General features: G+C 35.7%; 1 protein-coding gene and 1 long non-coding RNA gene across 3 annotated transcripts in view; one reads left to right on the forward strand and one right to left on the reverse strand.

The window, feature by feature from the left end:
* LOC105481164 (ATP binding cassette subfamily A member 12) overlaps positions 1 to 17,001 on the reverse strand; it is a 211,384-nt gene that overhangs the window by 111,923 nt on the left and 82,460 nt on the right. The window contains exons 4-7 of the mRNA XM_011740513.2: positions 11,835 to 11,926; positions 9,761 to 9,858; positions 6,899 to 7,084; positions 3,066 to 3,244 (exon numbers count right to left, since the gene is read on the reverse strand). Of these exons, the coding sequence (XP_011738815.2) occupies positions 3,066 to 3,244; positions 6,899 to 7,084; positions 9,761 to 9,858; positions 11,835 to 11,926 (555 nt within the window). The remainder of the gene's footprint in view (positions 1 to 3,065; positions 3,245 to 6,898; positions 7,085 to 9,760; positions 9,859 to 11,834; positions 11,927 to 17,001) is intronic.
* The window catches only part of LOC105481161 (uncharacterized), a 49,290-nt gene that overhangs the window by 18,019 nt on the left and 14,270 nt on the right, over positions 1 to 17,001 (forward strand). For both annotated transcript variants that reach the window (XR_986806.2, XR_011610016.1), the window contains one exon: positions 1,682 to 1,748. This is a non-coding gene — a long non-coding RNA (uncharacterized lncRNA). The remainder of the gene's footprint in view (positions 1 to 1,681; positions 1,749 to 17,001) is intronic.

Raw genomic sequence — 17,001 nt, forward strand, 5'->3', positions numbered from 1 at the left:
AAATTACATTATTTGTTTGTTTGTTTTGCTAAGGTGCTTGAGTTGAAGTTATTTATTAATAAGCTATTTTCATTATTATGCAGACTCTTTTACATTTATAATCATTACTTGACAACATACTCTATTGCATAGTGCCAAAATATGCAATAATTATATTTTAAAATTTAAAGGGAATTAAAATAGCTGCAGCACTTGGATTAGAGCTTGTTAAAATAAAATAGCCACAGCACAATGTTTTTACCAGTGTAATTTGCTCCACCAAAATAACGCCTAGACTATTCTCAATAGCAAAGACTTGGAACCAATCCAAATGTCCATCAATGACAGACTGGATTAAGAAAATGTGGCACATATACACCATGGAATACTATGCAGCCATAAAAAAGGATAAGTTCAAGTCCTTTGTAGGGACATGGATGTAGCTGGAAACCATCATTCTCAGCAAACTATTGCAAGAACAGAAAACCAAACACTGCATGCTCTCACTCATGGGTGGGAATTGAACAATGAGGACACTTGGACACAGGAAGGGGAACATCACACACTGGGGCCTGTCATGGGGTGGGGGGAGAGGGGAGAAATAGCATTAGGAGATATACCTAATGTAAATGACGAGTGAATAGGTGCAGCACACCAACATGGCATATGTATACATATGTAACAAACCTGCATGTTGTGCACATGTACCCTAGAACTTAAAGTATAATAAAAAATAAATTAAAAAAAAAATAATGCCTAGAGTATTTTTAGATCTTCTGCCTTTTGCTAAATATTATTTTGTGGAATTTTTGTTGTTTTGTTGTTGTTGATTTTTTAATCAAATTTCATTGAAGTATAATTTAAATACAATAAGATGCACCTATATGAGGTGTACAATTCAATGAGTTTTTTAAAGTTGTAAAGTGATAATTTTTAATTGTATAAACTTACGAGGTACAAAGTGAAATTATAAGTTTTGACAAATACACATACATGTAACCACCATGTCAATTAAGATACAAACATTTCAATCACCCCAGAAAATTTTTCTCATGAAGTTGCTCACGAATTCACTGATCTGATTTCTAACACTATAGATTAATTGTGTCAATTCTAGAACCTTCTATAAGTAGGATGATACACTATCTACATACACAGTATATATTTTTTGTTTTGATGTTTTTGCCAGCATACTATTAATCAAACTTATTTACCTTGTGTGACTCAATAATCTGCTTATTTTTATTGCTGTGTTGCATTTTAATATATGAATTATATGAATAAACCACATTTGTTTTGCCATTTTGTTTATAGATATTTGATTACCCAGCTCAACTTTTAGCTATTATCAAGAAATAAACATTAGCATACAAGTCTTTGTATGTGCATATATTTTCATTTTCTTGGATAAATACCCAAGAGTAGAATGCAGCCTCATATAGATCTACTGTTTAACTTCATTAGAAGCTGTCACACTATTTTCCAAATGATTGTGTTGTTTTCCACGCTAACTGGTAATATATGACCGCTTCAGTTGCTCTATGTTCTTGCCGACACTTGGAATTATACATCTTTTAACATTTTACCCATTCCAGTGAGTGTGTAGTGATATCTTATTTGTGGTCTGAATATTATTTTGACTCTTTTCACTGCTACACTATACAAGTCGTACAATTCCCCTTGTCCTTTTCTCCTTTTACAGATTCACCTGTTTGCTTCCTAAGACAGAAGATAAATAGGAGGAAAAGGATCAAATGTCAAAATGCTGAGTGAGTGAAAATTTCCCTAAGAGATAAAATGAGGGTTAACATAGAGAATCAAACTTCCTAATATCTTGCTCCTTCTGTATTCCAGTTAGGGTATGTTACCATGGAAACAGTATAGGACTGGGATTCTAATTCTTTGAGTTTAGGTCCTGGCTTTGCCACATACTAACTGTAGAACCTTGGGGAAGCCATTTGACCTCCATAAGGATTTGTCTCCTCTTCTGTAAAATGGGAACCTGTTGTCTCCAGCTCAAAGCACTATTCTGAGAATCAAATGAGATTATTGTATCAATACAAGGACTTATTATAAGGTCTTTGAACAGATATAAGCTCTTAAAAGCATTCCGAAAGTAAAAAACAATCTCGTCTGATGCTTTAGACATATAAAATAGACTACATCATGCTATTAGTGACATATAAGAGAGGCAGCCTGGGTTCTGGAGTTAGAAAACCTAGTTGCAAACCCTTCAAGATGCATGATCTGCAAATATTTAATTTTTATGACTGTTACCTAATTTATAAAATAAATACTGTTTGTTGTAAGATTCAATGTGATAATGTGTACAAACGGCTTGGTAACATGTCTAGCAAGTAATAGGCACTTAATAATCGAACATCATTGATGCAGTAGTTGGATTTTTAAGGCATATTTTCAAATTAGCTATACAGGGCAATCAAAACCTAAGTACTGTCCATTAAACTCTAAATACTGGCCATCCCGAGATCTCTTTTCCGAATAAAGTAACCTTTAAAGGGGTTTCTCCTGCAAAGATTTTAAAATCTTTATAACATATATACCAAGGCTAACTGATATGCAGGCTTGGAAAGGTCATTTCTAAGCTGACTACACATGAGGGAGACCAACCTCTTTGAGGTGACTAGGAACAAAACTCCTACCAAAATGGTTGTTTTATATTGGATGGTACCAAACAAAACTCACTGAGATATTTTATTCCTGGATAGTTTAAATGCTCAATGCATAGAGCTCAGGTTGTCCCTGAATGAGCTGGAGTCAGTGCTGCAATATATCGTTGGTCCTGCTGTACACCTCATTCTTAGAAGCTCTGTGATACCCGGTAACGATACAACAGTTAGGATCAGTTCCTCATGGATGCTTCCATAACCTTGATGGCACAGTGTGTGTTTCTTCTTTGTTTAACTAATACACTCACCTTTGTTGCTAAAATCTGCAATAAGAGGCTGAAGGATTATTTGTTCTGTTTTTAAATAACCCACCTAACAGTAATCATCACAGGTAACATTTTTTTAAAGACTTCTTTGTGAACACTAATATTACATTTAATTCTTATATTTTCTTACCTGTTTGCCTTTCGAAGAACATCAAATAGATTGCTTAGTGATGTGTCATTCTGAAACACATTTGGAAAACTAGAGAGAAGCTGCCACACAGCTTTCTGCTCTTGCACTTGTGAGAAGAAAGACAGCACTCTGACTATTTCCTGAAACACTATCTTCTGATTGTTGGGGTCACTGGATAGCTTAAAATATAAAACCACAAACAGAGTAAAATGAGACTTTAACATTCATAATCACGTGGTTTGCTGTTTTTAAAAGCAACAAAAATCTGATTTTCACATAAGCAATTCTTTTAGATCTTTACTCAGTTTGAAGCCAATCTTTTATTTGGAAAACCAGCAACTATTTCTAATGTTCTTAAACATAATTGGATCTTTTCCCTGTAGCTCCAGAAATTGGTATAAAGTTTGATTAACAAAGCCGTATTTATATAAAATATTTCAAATTATGTATTTCAAAATTAAAATTAAGTTCCTAACATAAAATTAGCTTTGAGTAATGTTTTATTTCTTAGGACTTGGTTTAGGAGTTGCAGATATATCTTCCCTATACTTATTACTAGATATTATATTGTTTGCATGGAGTACTCCTAAAACTAATATACAGATTAGTAGAGATATAGATAGATTTTTATATGTGTGTGTGTGTGTGTGTATATATATATATATAAAATTCAGGAAAGTGTTTACTATTACAATTACACATACTTAGTGCTATGTGATTTTGAATAATGTCTTTTTTTTTTTTTAAACCACATATTCTATTCTACATGACCGCCAATTTTGTTAAAAAATATATCATAAGTGCTTTACATTGGATTGGGGATTATTATAACCATACCTCTTTTTTTTTTTACTCAGTAAAATTCAGATTACTAAAGGGTTATTTAAGCATTCTGTACTTAAAAGAAATTACAATAAAAATTCAAAAAATCAAGGGGAAAATACTAGATATGGACATATTTATTTATATCTATGAAATTTCAAGAGAATTTTGAACTTTTTTTGTGATCTCTCATTGTATGTGGGGTTTCATTAAATGTAGATTATTGGTGTCCATTTTTACCATTGTTGTTTAAGGCCAGTGTATGCACTATTCATAATAGCAAAGACATGAAATCAACCCAAATGCCCATCAATGATAGATTGGATAAAGATGATACTATACACCATGGAATACTATGCAGCCAGAAAAAAGGAATGAGATCATGTCCTTTGCAGGGACATGTATGTAGCTGGAAGCCATTATCCTCAGCAAACTAACACAGGAACAAAAAACCAAACACCACATGTTCTCACTTGTAAGTGGGAGCTGAACAATGAGAATACATGGACACACAGAGGGGAACAACACACATTGGGGTTTGTCAGAAGTGGGTGGGGAAAGGAAAATATCCAGATAAATAGTTAATGCATACTTGGCTTAATACCTAGGTGATGGGTTGACAGGTGCAGCAAACCACCATGACACACATTTACCTATGAAGCAAACCTGCATGTCCTACACATGTATCCTGGAACTTAACATTAAATTAAGTTTTTTAAAGACTAATGTATGCAAACACTCCATAGTAGAGTGTTCTTGGTTCTAATGTATAATATTTTGGTGAGAGGGATATATTGTTTTATCAAAATTTAACTTCTTGCTGGAGGAATCACGTTACCTAACTTCAAACTATACTACAGGGCTACAGTAACCAAAACAGCATGGTACTGGTACAAAAACAGACACATAGACCAATGGAACAGAATAACAAACCCAGAAATAGGGCTACACACCTACAACCATCTGATCTTCAACAAACGTGACAAAAACAAGCCATGGGGAAAGAACTCCTTACTCAATAAATGACATTGGGATAACTGGCTAGCCATATGTGAAAGAATGAAACCAGACCCCTTGCTTACAACCATATACAAAATTCAACTGAAGTTTGATTAAAGACTTAAATGTAAAACCCCAAATTATAAAAACCCTGGAAGATAACTTGGCAACACAATTCTAGACACAGGAAATGGTAAATATTTTATGACAAAGAGGCCAAAAGCAATCAAAACAAAAGCAAAAATTGACAAATGGGATCTAATTAAACTTAAGAGCTTCTGCACAGCAAAGAAACCATCAACAGAATAAACAGACAGCCTACGGAATGGGAGAACATTTTTGCAAACTATGCATCTGAAAAAAGTCTAAAGAAAAAAAAGAACAACTCCACTAAAAAGTAGGCAAAGGACATGAACAGATGCTTTTCAAAAGAAGACATACCTACGGCCAACAAGCATATGAAAAAAAGCTCAATATCACTGATCATTAGAGAAATGCAAATCAAAACCACAGTGAAATGCCATCTCACACCAGTCAGAACGGCTATTAAAAAGTCAAAAAATAACAGATGCTGGTGAGGTTGCACAGAAAGGAAACACTTAAACACTGTTACTGGGAGTATAAATTAGTTTCAACATTGTGGAAAACAGTGTGGTGATTCCTCAAAGACCTAAAAACATTCAATCCAGAAATCCCATTACTGGGTATATACCCAGCAGAATATAAATTATTCTACTATAAAGACATGCACACGTATGTTCACTGCAGCACTAGTCACACAATAATAAAGACATAGACTTGGCCGGGTGCAGTGGCTCACGTCTATAATCCCCGCACTTTGGGAGGCCCAGGCAGGTGGGTCACTTGAGGTCAGGAGTTCAAGATGAGCCTGGCCAACATGACAAAACCTTATCTCTACTAATAATACAAAAAAAAAAAAAATTAGCTGGACGTGGTGGCCTGCGCCTGTAGTCCCAGCTACTTGGGAAGCTGAGGCACAAGATTCACTTGAACCTGGGAGGCGGAGGTTTCAGTGAGCTGAGATAGCACCATTGCCCTCCAGCCTGGGTGACAGAGTGAAGTTGTGTCTCAGAAAAAACAAAAAGCAAAACAAAACGAAAACAAAGACATGGAATCAACCTCAATGCCCATCAGTGGCAGATTGGATAAAGAAAATGTGGTACACATACACCATGGAATGCTATGCAACCATAACAAACAACGAGATGATGTCCTTTGCAGGCAAATGGATAGAGCTAGAGGCCATTATCCTTAGCAAACTATGCAGGAACAGAAAACGAAATACTGCGTTTTCTCACTTATAAGTGGGAGCTACATGATGAGAACACATGGACACAAAGAGGGGAACAACAGACACTAGGACTTACTTGAGGGTGAAGAGTGGGATGAGGGTGAGGATCAGAAAAAATAACTACTGAGTACTAGGCTTAGTACCTGGGTGACAAAATAATCTAGACAATAAACCACTGTGACATGAGTTTACTTATATAACAAACCTGCAATATGTGCCCCTGAACCTAAAATAAAAGTTTTTGAAAATTTACAATTAAAGAAAAAATAGCTTTTCAAACTAGGTTTGAAGTCAGTAAGAAAAATAAAAAGATTTTACCCATTATTCTAAATTCTGACAGTTATATGACTGTGATAATTTAATTATTAAACTTGTATCATAGCCTGAGTAATCTCACCTAAAGATCTCAGAGAAAACAATCAAACTTCATTTACTGTAGAGCAAAGCCATATTTTATTTAAAATGTGTGTCCACATTAACCATAATGTAATATTTTTGGTTTAGCATTGAAATCATTTCAGCCTTTCACATTAAATATGTAATATTACTTAAAATTAAACTTTGTGTGCAGATGTCTATGCGAGGAAAACATGCCTAAGGTAAACAAATATCCCAGTCAGCATTTCCCAGTCTACATGGGCTATAGAATTGCCCTTTAATTCATGTTGAGTCACTTTGTACATCAAAGATCTACACTCACCTGGGAGAACTGTTTGTTTAGTTCTTGGAGAGAAGACTCTAAAAGGGTCATGTTAGAAAGGCAAAATTTGTTAAAAATATTTCTTCCTAGAAAGGTCCAAGAGAAGGCATCATCCACAATGTATCCTGGATAGCTATCACACAGTTCTCTTCGTATATCTTCTGAAGTTGAATTTTGCTTTAACAGCTAAAAGCATGTGTGAAAAGAGTAAAATATGAATGTTAATAATTGTAGATGTTCAAATATTCTAGTCTTCAAGGAATCTAAGCGGTCTTCAAAATAGCCATTTTAAGGTCCTCCATTATAGCAGCTATTAAAATAACAATGAAGAACATATAATTTACCCATGAGAACTTGTAGAGTGAATGCATGAATGTGGTAAATTCTTGTCATTGTTATTATTTAAATGATTTATATATGATTTATTTGATTGAACTCATTTCTTGTCTCTGACTAGAAAACCTCAGTATACAGAGTCTTTGCTTATAAAAATCTTCATGCATAAAAATCTTATTCATTTTTTCTGGACATTGAGCAGCGGTGTCCTAACTCAGGTGTCCTAACTCTTCATGACACTCATGGGAAACTGGTTGTGATCTTTGGAAGACTTCCAACAGAAGGAGCTTCGAGGTCTATTCCTAGGATGAACAGTGTCTATTTACAGAAGTGTACAAATATAGATTGCTTCATTTGCAAAGCAATTCTTCCATCTAAGTCTTATATATAGAAAGAAAAAGGAAAACATATATGAAAATATATAATAGCAGGCATAACTACTAGAAGTAGTCACTGGAAATCATTTTCATAATGGAATCATCATCATCTCCCTATATATTCATAATTCAGGCCAGTCATGATGTAGCAGTATTTTACCAATAATATTGATCATATTTACCATTATTAAGTTGTTTAGATATTTACAGAGCTAATGATAGTTTGTTGTCAGACTTAAGGGGTCCATCTTAATAATTAATTCTTATTACTCCATGAGGTGAGGCCGATTTCATCCTCCTCTTAAGTGTATATTACAAAATATACATGCTACCTTCTAGTGACTCAAATTCTACAAGTAATGGAACAAGACAGAATCCATTTATCTAGGATGTACTATAAGTGTTAGGCCTTCTAGTCATTCGTCCATATCTCTCTTCTAACAGTCCACATAAACTCACCCCAAAATGATTTCTCTACTCATTCTTGCAAGTGTTGCAGAAAGCAGTAAAGAGAAAGAAAGAGGAATCAGAGAGATTGCTGACACAGGCATCAATATATCATCCTAATTTTTACATCTCTTCCCTGCTCCAACTACTCTAAAAATATGTATTCATACATAGAAATTTCATTTTTGGCTTATCTCCCCTGGATACATAGCTCTGTGCTGCCTCACAAAATTCTGAAATTTTATTCCATATGAGAAAGAGAACTTGGGAGTTTCAATACGATAAAGTAGCATTTTGGAGAATAGCATTGCTCTTCTAGATATTAAAGAATTTATCTGATCCAACGCATGACTGTCTACTTCTAGGAACCAATATGGAAGAATTAGAATGGAATAGAATAACGTTCTCTAATTTATACACTGTACTTGATTGGGGGAAGCTTTAGACTGGAATTAACTGGGCATATTGAGAGACTTCTATGCCAGACAAAAAACATTAGAAACCTCAAATATTACGTAAACTAGACTTTCAATGTCTATTTTGGACAGATTGAAAAGTCCTCTATTTTGGCCAGCATGGGCAGAGTTGATGAGTGTGATGCCATTTCCTGGAGTCCACTTTTGTGCTGGCCTTTGACTCATTTATATAACTCAGTTTATTGAGATGCCTCAGTTGTACAGAGTGTTAATTTAAGTATAACTAACGAAGACATATTCAGTAGCAGTGGTTATGGTTATTGGAATATTAATAAACTTTAAAGACATGTCTCATGATCAGATAAAAGAAATGGTTGCTATACAAGACATAGATATATTATTAAAAATGCTTGTGTGTGTGTGTGTGTGTGTGTGTGTGTGTGTGTGTAGATGATATGGGGAAGGAGAAAAGAAAGGTAAGTGGGAGAGAGAGAGAGAGAATAGTATCTCTAATGCTAAATGTTGAAAATGATGTCTTTTCATTTCTAAAGAGCACATAAAACAAGACTTAAATACCTATGGGACCAGCCAAATAACTTAAATATATGAATCTGGCCAGATGAAAGACAATAAGGAGAAGTGGGGATTGTAGTTACAAAGAGCACGTGTTCTGCTTAAAGGCATGCACATTCAATGTCTTAAAATCTCCGTACACACACTCACACACACATTTAGCTCAGAGGCTGCCAGTTCACACCTCTGATAGAAATTATGTTCATTATCTTGCAATCTGGGAAATCTTAAAGTGGACAGTCTCTAGGAAACAGAGAAATCCATAGGTAAGCTCTCTAAAATATGCTAAGAAAAAGGATTTTCCTACTTCGGGGTAATATTTTCCTTAGCTCTAATTTTTCCCAAAACTTGATTAGTATGGATGAGGCAGCAAATTCGAAGAGCATTTTAACTTCATTTGATCTTTTTTTCTTTCCTGTTTCAGAAAATTAAAACATGACATATAATGCTACTCTAATTTCTTATTAAATGAAAACTTTAAGTTCAATTAAGGGACTTAACAGGGAAGTAAATAAATACTCAAGATCTTAAGGAATTCAGAATGTCTTACAATTAAGCTGTTTATTGAAGAGTTCCTAAGAAAAGAAGTTGCCTAAGATACTACTCTAAATAGGAAAGGTGCTCCAAACATCTTGCTATTTGAGAGATCCTTCTATTAACCTAAAAGGCCTATGTTGAATCACTCTACTCATTACAAAACTGAATCAAGTTACCTTTTCCAAGCCAAGAATTCGTGCGAGCACTTGACTGCCATTGAAAGTATATGTTCTGGGACTTTCCAAATCAGAACTTGGACTGGGAAATACTGTGGCTGTAATCAAAGAAGGAACAGATTGGCATTCCAAACACACACAAATGCACAGGACTGCATGAGAATCCATAAACATCATTTGTGACCTCATATACCCTACAGCAAGGATGTGCTCAAATGTGCCTCTTCCATGAACATTTTATACTGGAAAAATGGCAAATTCCATGAGTTTTTCTTTTCATATAAAATTGTGATGGCTTTGGTCTGTTCTTATTTTTTTTCCAATCATTTAGACGTCATTTACTTTCATTCCAGTCTGTGACATTAAACTTCATCACCAATATTATTGCCCAATAAACCAAATCATTTCTGTGCAGGCCTGGAGGATTTGAGGTACCTACACTAGCTCCACAGATCCATCATATCCAACATCTGTTCAAAGGATCTGCCAATGCACATCTGGCGATAATGATCTTTTCTTTTAATTATCCAATTGGGACACTGAAATCTGCTTAGAATCATAAATTCCTTTCTCCAAGTGGTTTCTGAATAATATTTTAGATCAAATAAATGGGATAAAGCAATTAGCCTGGACTACAGTATACTCTAATTAAGTAATTCCCAATGCATCTTCATCTAGTATTGTTTATTTATGATGTAGCAGAGTTTTCTGGGTTTGGAGCATTAGCTAGAAGACTACATTCGTATCTATAACATGGATGTTCATTAAGCCAGTATATTGACTTTTATAAATTTAATACAGAAGTCTTTTGTCATCCTCAGAGCAAAGAATCTTAATGGTACCAGTGACTCATCAGCAGTAGGGCCTAGGCTTTATTTTAGTGCCCATGGGACTGAAGAATTTGCCATCTGATTCCTTTAGACTATGGAATATATTTGTGAGATAACTGGCCAGAGTGAGAAACATAATCTGTGGCTACCAAGCAAAGCAAAACTTACTAGACCATAACATTATAACCTTATTTCTATGGTGCTTTAACCTACTCAGCCAAACACCCACAGATCATTCATAACAGAATATTAACTCCTCAAAACCATTCACCACCATGTTCCTACTATATTAACACGGGACTTTTTTTTTTTTTTACTTGCTCCATCAACTTGCATTGGAATGTTATTTAATATCATAAAGTCTTAAATATCCCATGACCTTTTTAAAGAAACTCCCTTTTTATCCAGAGCACCAGCCATATTTCAACATACAGGAATCTTGTTTTGTTCACTAATATATCCCCAGCCCCTAAGACAGTGGCTGCTTAGTATTAGGGACTTAATAAATATTTGTCAGATGAATGTGAGCCAGTCATGCTGTTTAAAGCATTTATTTTTTTAACATGTGGCTTCTAATCAGTGTTTCTCAAGTCCACTTGGAATTGAATCAGTTGTGCCTAAGGCTCAGGAATGCAGCTTTTGAGGGAGTAACTCAGGAAGATTCTCTGCACGTGTAATTTGAGAGCTACTGGCCCAGATGTGAAGCAAGTCCACAGTCACACTGAAGACTGTGATACTGAGCATTAAGTGTGAGGAAGAAGTGTACAGCTGAAAGAGTACTGGCCTGCAAGTCCTTCTAATGCCAGCTCTGCTGTATGGCTATAGACACAGCGCCTAACTTTGCTGAGCCTCATATTTTTCATCTGTAAAATGGAAAATCTAGACAAACCTCTGAGATTGTTTCCAATAATTTTTATTAATGAGCTTTCTAACCCATCCCCGCATCATCTCATTGCAGACAACGTAAGAGTCTAGAGTCAGTTCTGGGAAATGGTGCAATTCTCAACATGTAGGCTTTTGCTCCTGTAGGGTATTTCAGTAAGAACTTAATTTCTAATTATTCTCGACACCTTTGCGTAATTGCACTGCCATACTCAGGCAACCATGAGGAACATTTAGATCTCTCAGGGATATTCTAAGCATTCCATCTTTGTTTGAAAAGTTTAAAGTATAAACCTTTCAAAGATTAGACCTTTACTGTTCCATAAGGCTTGTTCTAAACTCTACAGAAGAAAATAGCTTACCTAGTGATGCATGCCTTCTTTCTGGAACTTGGGTGCTCTGGAATGATAAATTGCTGTCCTTATCCAGGTTGGATGACTTTCTCAGAATCTCACTAGAGAAGAAAAAGCAAGAACTCTGTAACTTCTCCCACATTAATTTTAGTTAGTTACAGCAATGTATTATGTGGCAGATTCCAGGGCTGTCTGAGGACTTTCAAATATTTAATATAGTTTCCAGGATTTTAATGGAAGAATTCACCTAACCACACACCAATGAATATATAAGGTCTCTTATGAAGTATATTTTTATTCAGATAAAATGGCCTAGATGATGTTTAAAATAGTTATTTTTACTTTAATCTTGTAGAAAGGACATTTAAAAAGACATTAGAGATAAATACTTAAAATATGTATGATATATATTTTTCTTTTAAAAAGTTGATAAGTCCCAAATAAATGAGAATCCAAGAGTGCTTTGGGGACTGAAAGAAAGGTCTGCTTATTTGTCAACATTAAAAGAAAAATAAGTTTTCTATGTTAAATTATAGATGGCCTTTTAAAGATTTTCAACACAGATGCAAGGAAGAAGAAAAAGGTCAAATATATATTGAATACCCAGTATGTGCCAGGAATTATGGTTGATGTCATCACAGATGGCACCAGGTATAAAAAGAATAACATTAAAATAAATTTTCCATTGCACTGAATGTGTCAAGGCAGTAATAATTACATTATGGTGCCAGGAATCCCTGTACAACATGATCACACTAGGTTTTGGAAGAAAACATTGCTGGGCCTTCCCACAATTAGTAATCCCCTCTTTTCTAAAAATTCACTTTTTGCTTAGTTTATTATTAAAAAGGAGATGATCACATTTTCTTGAAAACTGGATGTATCAAAAAGCGTGTGCCTAAAATAAGTATGTATGTTTCAAAAATAAAATCAGTCTAAATGCCAGGATGCAAATAATTTTTAGAATTCCAAAAAGTTGGTGAATTTTATGGAGTTATTTATAAAAACCTTGAGGTACATAACAATGGCTATAAAAAGATAATGGAAAAGCAAGAAATTCTGCTTACTACCGTGGTTCAATTTGACTTCTGTTTTAGAAAGAAGATCTGAATCCTGGTTCCAGGGTACTTTGTGATTTATAATTGGAAAAAGAAAAAGAAGTGATATTTGTTTTCATTCCCTAGTGTTTTTCCAATATTCTCCATGAAATGTACTTTTCGCTCCAAAAGTTCTGCATTCTTAATATATATTTGAATTATTCATGACCCTGACTGTATGCCCCTAAATCTTTTTACATTCCTTATGCTGACTATGTGGAAGGGAAAACTGTTCAGGTAAAAATAAGAACTGACCTGAACATTTTCCCTTTTCTCAAAAAGAAGTTTTAGAAAGTTTGAGAAAGTCGAGTTTACTTTTCTTTTTCTCAACCTTTTTTTAGTTTGGCTTGAAATCCTACGAGGACTATTGAATATCAACACATTTTGAAAACAAAAGCAAAAACTGCCTTCATAAAAATTTTAAGGACTAGGGACAGCAACAAAAATGAAAGGGAGGATGACGAAGATCAAAATGAGCAATGAAAGAGCAAGAGAAAATAGACTGAATAATGAATGGTGGTGAGGAAGTGGGAAAAAAAAGAAAGAAGAGGCAATAGGAAACTGAGAAAGTGTGCTCTTGGAGAAGCAAAAGCTGCATCTGCCCCACAGAGGACTCTTCACTCATCTTCCCACATTCAGATAACAAACCTAAAATTACTCCCACAAATAGCATTTAAACACCATGGAAAGACAAACTCATTCCCTTCCCAGCAAGCAGCTGGCTCTGCAGCTCTGAGCTTGCTCCCCAGTAAAATGACTGCTCCTAGACAAGGACCCACAGCAGCTCCCATTCTAACAGCGCTTTTCTCTCACCAGGAAGTGCCCAGTATGACGTGGTTGCCCACATCCTTTTATATAGCCTTAATGTGTCCTTCTTTTTTTGGAAGTGAGAGTTGGATATCACTTGTGCTTTGCTGTTCCCCTTCCTGAAAATGTTCTCCAGCTTCATTTTGCATTGACAAGGTGCGGTGTGACAGCATGCGTCTATTCCCATTACACATCAAAACTGTTTTCTTTAAACTCTTAAAATTGAAACCACAAAATAAATGTGCAACAGTGTATGTGCGTAAAAAGATGAATTAATGCTGTCAGTTGAAACACAGCTTACTTCCCCCCCAAACAAAGGCAATTAATTCTATTAACTTCCTATTAACCTACTTAAAGAGGGCAAGAAAGTAGCTGGTCTTACTGAGTTAATGGCATTCCCTGAAGTTTCTAATGAGCAGGATCATGCTTATAGACAAAGCACTACATGCTTCTTAGAACAGTGGTTGAGAAATAGCACCCTTCCCATTATTTCACACAAGCACTTAGTGCACACACTTATGTCATATCTATCTGTACCTATTCCCACCACTTTTTCTATTTCCGCTGTGACATCTTTGGGAAAAGCTGCCATGTCTTATTTATCTTTATATTCCCGATATCTAACATAGTGTAGGACCATAAGATCTGATGGCTGATTAAATAAAAAGAGACCATATTGTTGGGGTATGGCAGAAAGTACTTTAGAGTTAGAAGATATCTTTGGAATTTCAGCTCTCTCTTTCTAAAAGATTCCAGCCATTGTCTCCTTCATCAGCAAATTAGCAATGATAACACGTACCTTGCAAGGTTGTTGTATGACATGAGGTGTGTGTACCAAGAGTCTCTCTTGGCCCTGTCATCATAGGTACTCATCAATATTAGCTCTTGGTCAGAGTACCCATACAAGATGTTGCAAAGATGCAACCTTCACCATCAGTATGGAACTGGAGGCCCATACTTTAGATGTAATCCCTTCAGAATCCTAGAAACTTCAAAAGCTCCAGATACCAAATGGATGTACCCCATTATTTTATAGATCTGGAACCTACAAGTATTGACTAGTGATATGGAATGAGGCACAGGCCCTCACCCAGAGTTGTATAACCCCTTCCTCATTTTATGGATTTATGTAACTTCTTTATCTATTTATGAGATAAATATTCCACCAGTAGTGTGTACCAATTTCCCCCTTTTTAGACTGTAAGGTTCTTAAGAAAAGCCTACAGTGTACTGTGTTGGCAGGTAGTAGGATGTTTAGCACATGACAAGCACTGGATACTTGATAATGAAGAACGTTACTTGGAACAACTTACCACTAAAGCATCTTTTTTTAAATGGCTGTGGCCTGCTCTCCATTGTTGCATATCTGATTCTGCAAGGATTCTTAGAGAAGGAAACACCCAGCCATAGTCCCAAAGTTACCATCTTACATTGTACCTACCATATTCATTTAACTCACCGACATTGACTACGTTCTTATTTATGTAAAATAATGGGCAAGTAAAACAAGATTTTACAGGGATTATGGTACATTAAAGAGAATAGCTAAGTAAGGACCAGCACAAAGGAGGACTGGAACACATGACAGGGCCCCTAAATCTGAGTTAGTACCATTTGTATTTCTTATAGAGCAAGATTCTTACTCACATCCTTAATGGAAGCCTCTTGCAACCAGAAAAATTTTTCCTTCAGCCTTCTAATAGCCCAGTAGTTCTCAAGTGTGGATAATTCCCCCTACCCCAGGGGACACTTGACAATGTCTAGAAACATATTTGAACTTGACAATATCTGGAAACATATTTGATTGTCACAACTGTGCGAGGAGCGTCACTGACATCTAGTGAGTAGAGGCTAGGGGTGATGCTGAAACATCCTACAATGTACAACACAACAAAGAATTATCTGGTCCCAGTTATCAGTAGTTGAGAATCAAGGCTGAGAAATCCTGTACTAGACTATGACAGATAATGGAATTATTGAACTCATCCCCATTTCCAGTCCCCATGACCACATCAAATCAGGAGAGATGAAAGTCCTACTCAGGAGCTCTAAATAGCTCCAAGGAAGTCTCAGAGACTCTGTCTCATACTGGATATCTCTGGGAAGTATATGAAAGTATTGCACAAAACTTAGCTGTCCCCTGAATTTGGGACATAGGCCCATCTGATTCCAGAAAATTCAACCCTCTAGGTGAACCAACAAAACCTGAGTCAAACACCAAGTGGCCCATGGCATCAGTTTACTAACTTTTACTGGACCCAGCCACATGCACAGTACCATGGACGTGGCTCAGGGCCTCTCCTCTAAGATGGTGAAGATGTAGATTCTGCCTCAGTGACATTTGTAGGGCTCTGTTTTGGAGTGGAACTCAATACGGGAAACATTTTGGATTTAAGAATTCCATCATTCTGAGGGGAAAAAAAAACTAAGCACTGAATAGATTTTACTTGTTCTCAGACATGTCTACCAATAGTTACTTTCAGGAAATGTCACATTTATATATATATCGTCTTAATGGTAAAATGCATGTACTTCTACTGGGTGTTTTTTTTCCTATGAGTAGGAAACATCAGTACCTGTGTAAGTGATACTGTGTGCCATGGCATAATCTATAAGAGGAATTCCTATCAGGAAAGGGACATATGGCAAATCCTGGAAAGAAAATTCTGACATTCTTTTTTGTCTCTAAGGGTTAGTTAAATTTACATATGTATTTTTTCTCATTTCCCCAGAATTAGAATTACATGGGTATGTAGTGGCACCTGGAAACATACGAGATTTGCTGTAAGTCTAGTTCTGATCCCACTTCCAGATGACATTTATCATTAACTTTTAACTGAAAATAAGGAATAAGGACACTGTAGTGGTTTGAGGCCCCCTCAGTAATTTGACGCAGTTGTCCTTCCTGGATATCCCAAACAGAAGTCACCCACAGGAGAATTTTAATTGTTTTAATTATTCATATTTCATCCTGACCTTCATTCCCTAAGGGTCATCCATACTTCAGCTATGGATATCTGTCCACATTCAAAACATATGTCTCTCATAGGTGGCCCAGTTACAATCCAACAATAGGTATCAGTTAAAACATTAAGATTTAGAAATGTCTTAATATGTTACTGTGTCCTAGGGTTTTCTATATTCTTAGGAAAAACTTTGGAGTTAGTTATAGTATATAGTGGGTAGAGGCCAACTAATACATTTCCAAAATTTGTTGGGCTATTATTATGGGCAGATTAGGGGGTATCCTACATGTGCCAGCAACACACAGA

Source organism: Macaca nemestrina, chromosome 11, assembly GCF_043159975.1.
Source record: "Macaca nemestrina isolate mMacNem1 chromosome 11, mMacNem.hap1, whole genome shotgun sequence".
In the NCBI taxonomy this organism is placed as follows: Eukaryota; Metazoa; Chordata; class Mammalia; order Primates; family Cercopithecidae; genus Macaca; species Macaca nemestrina.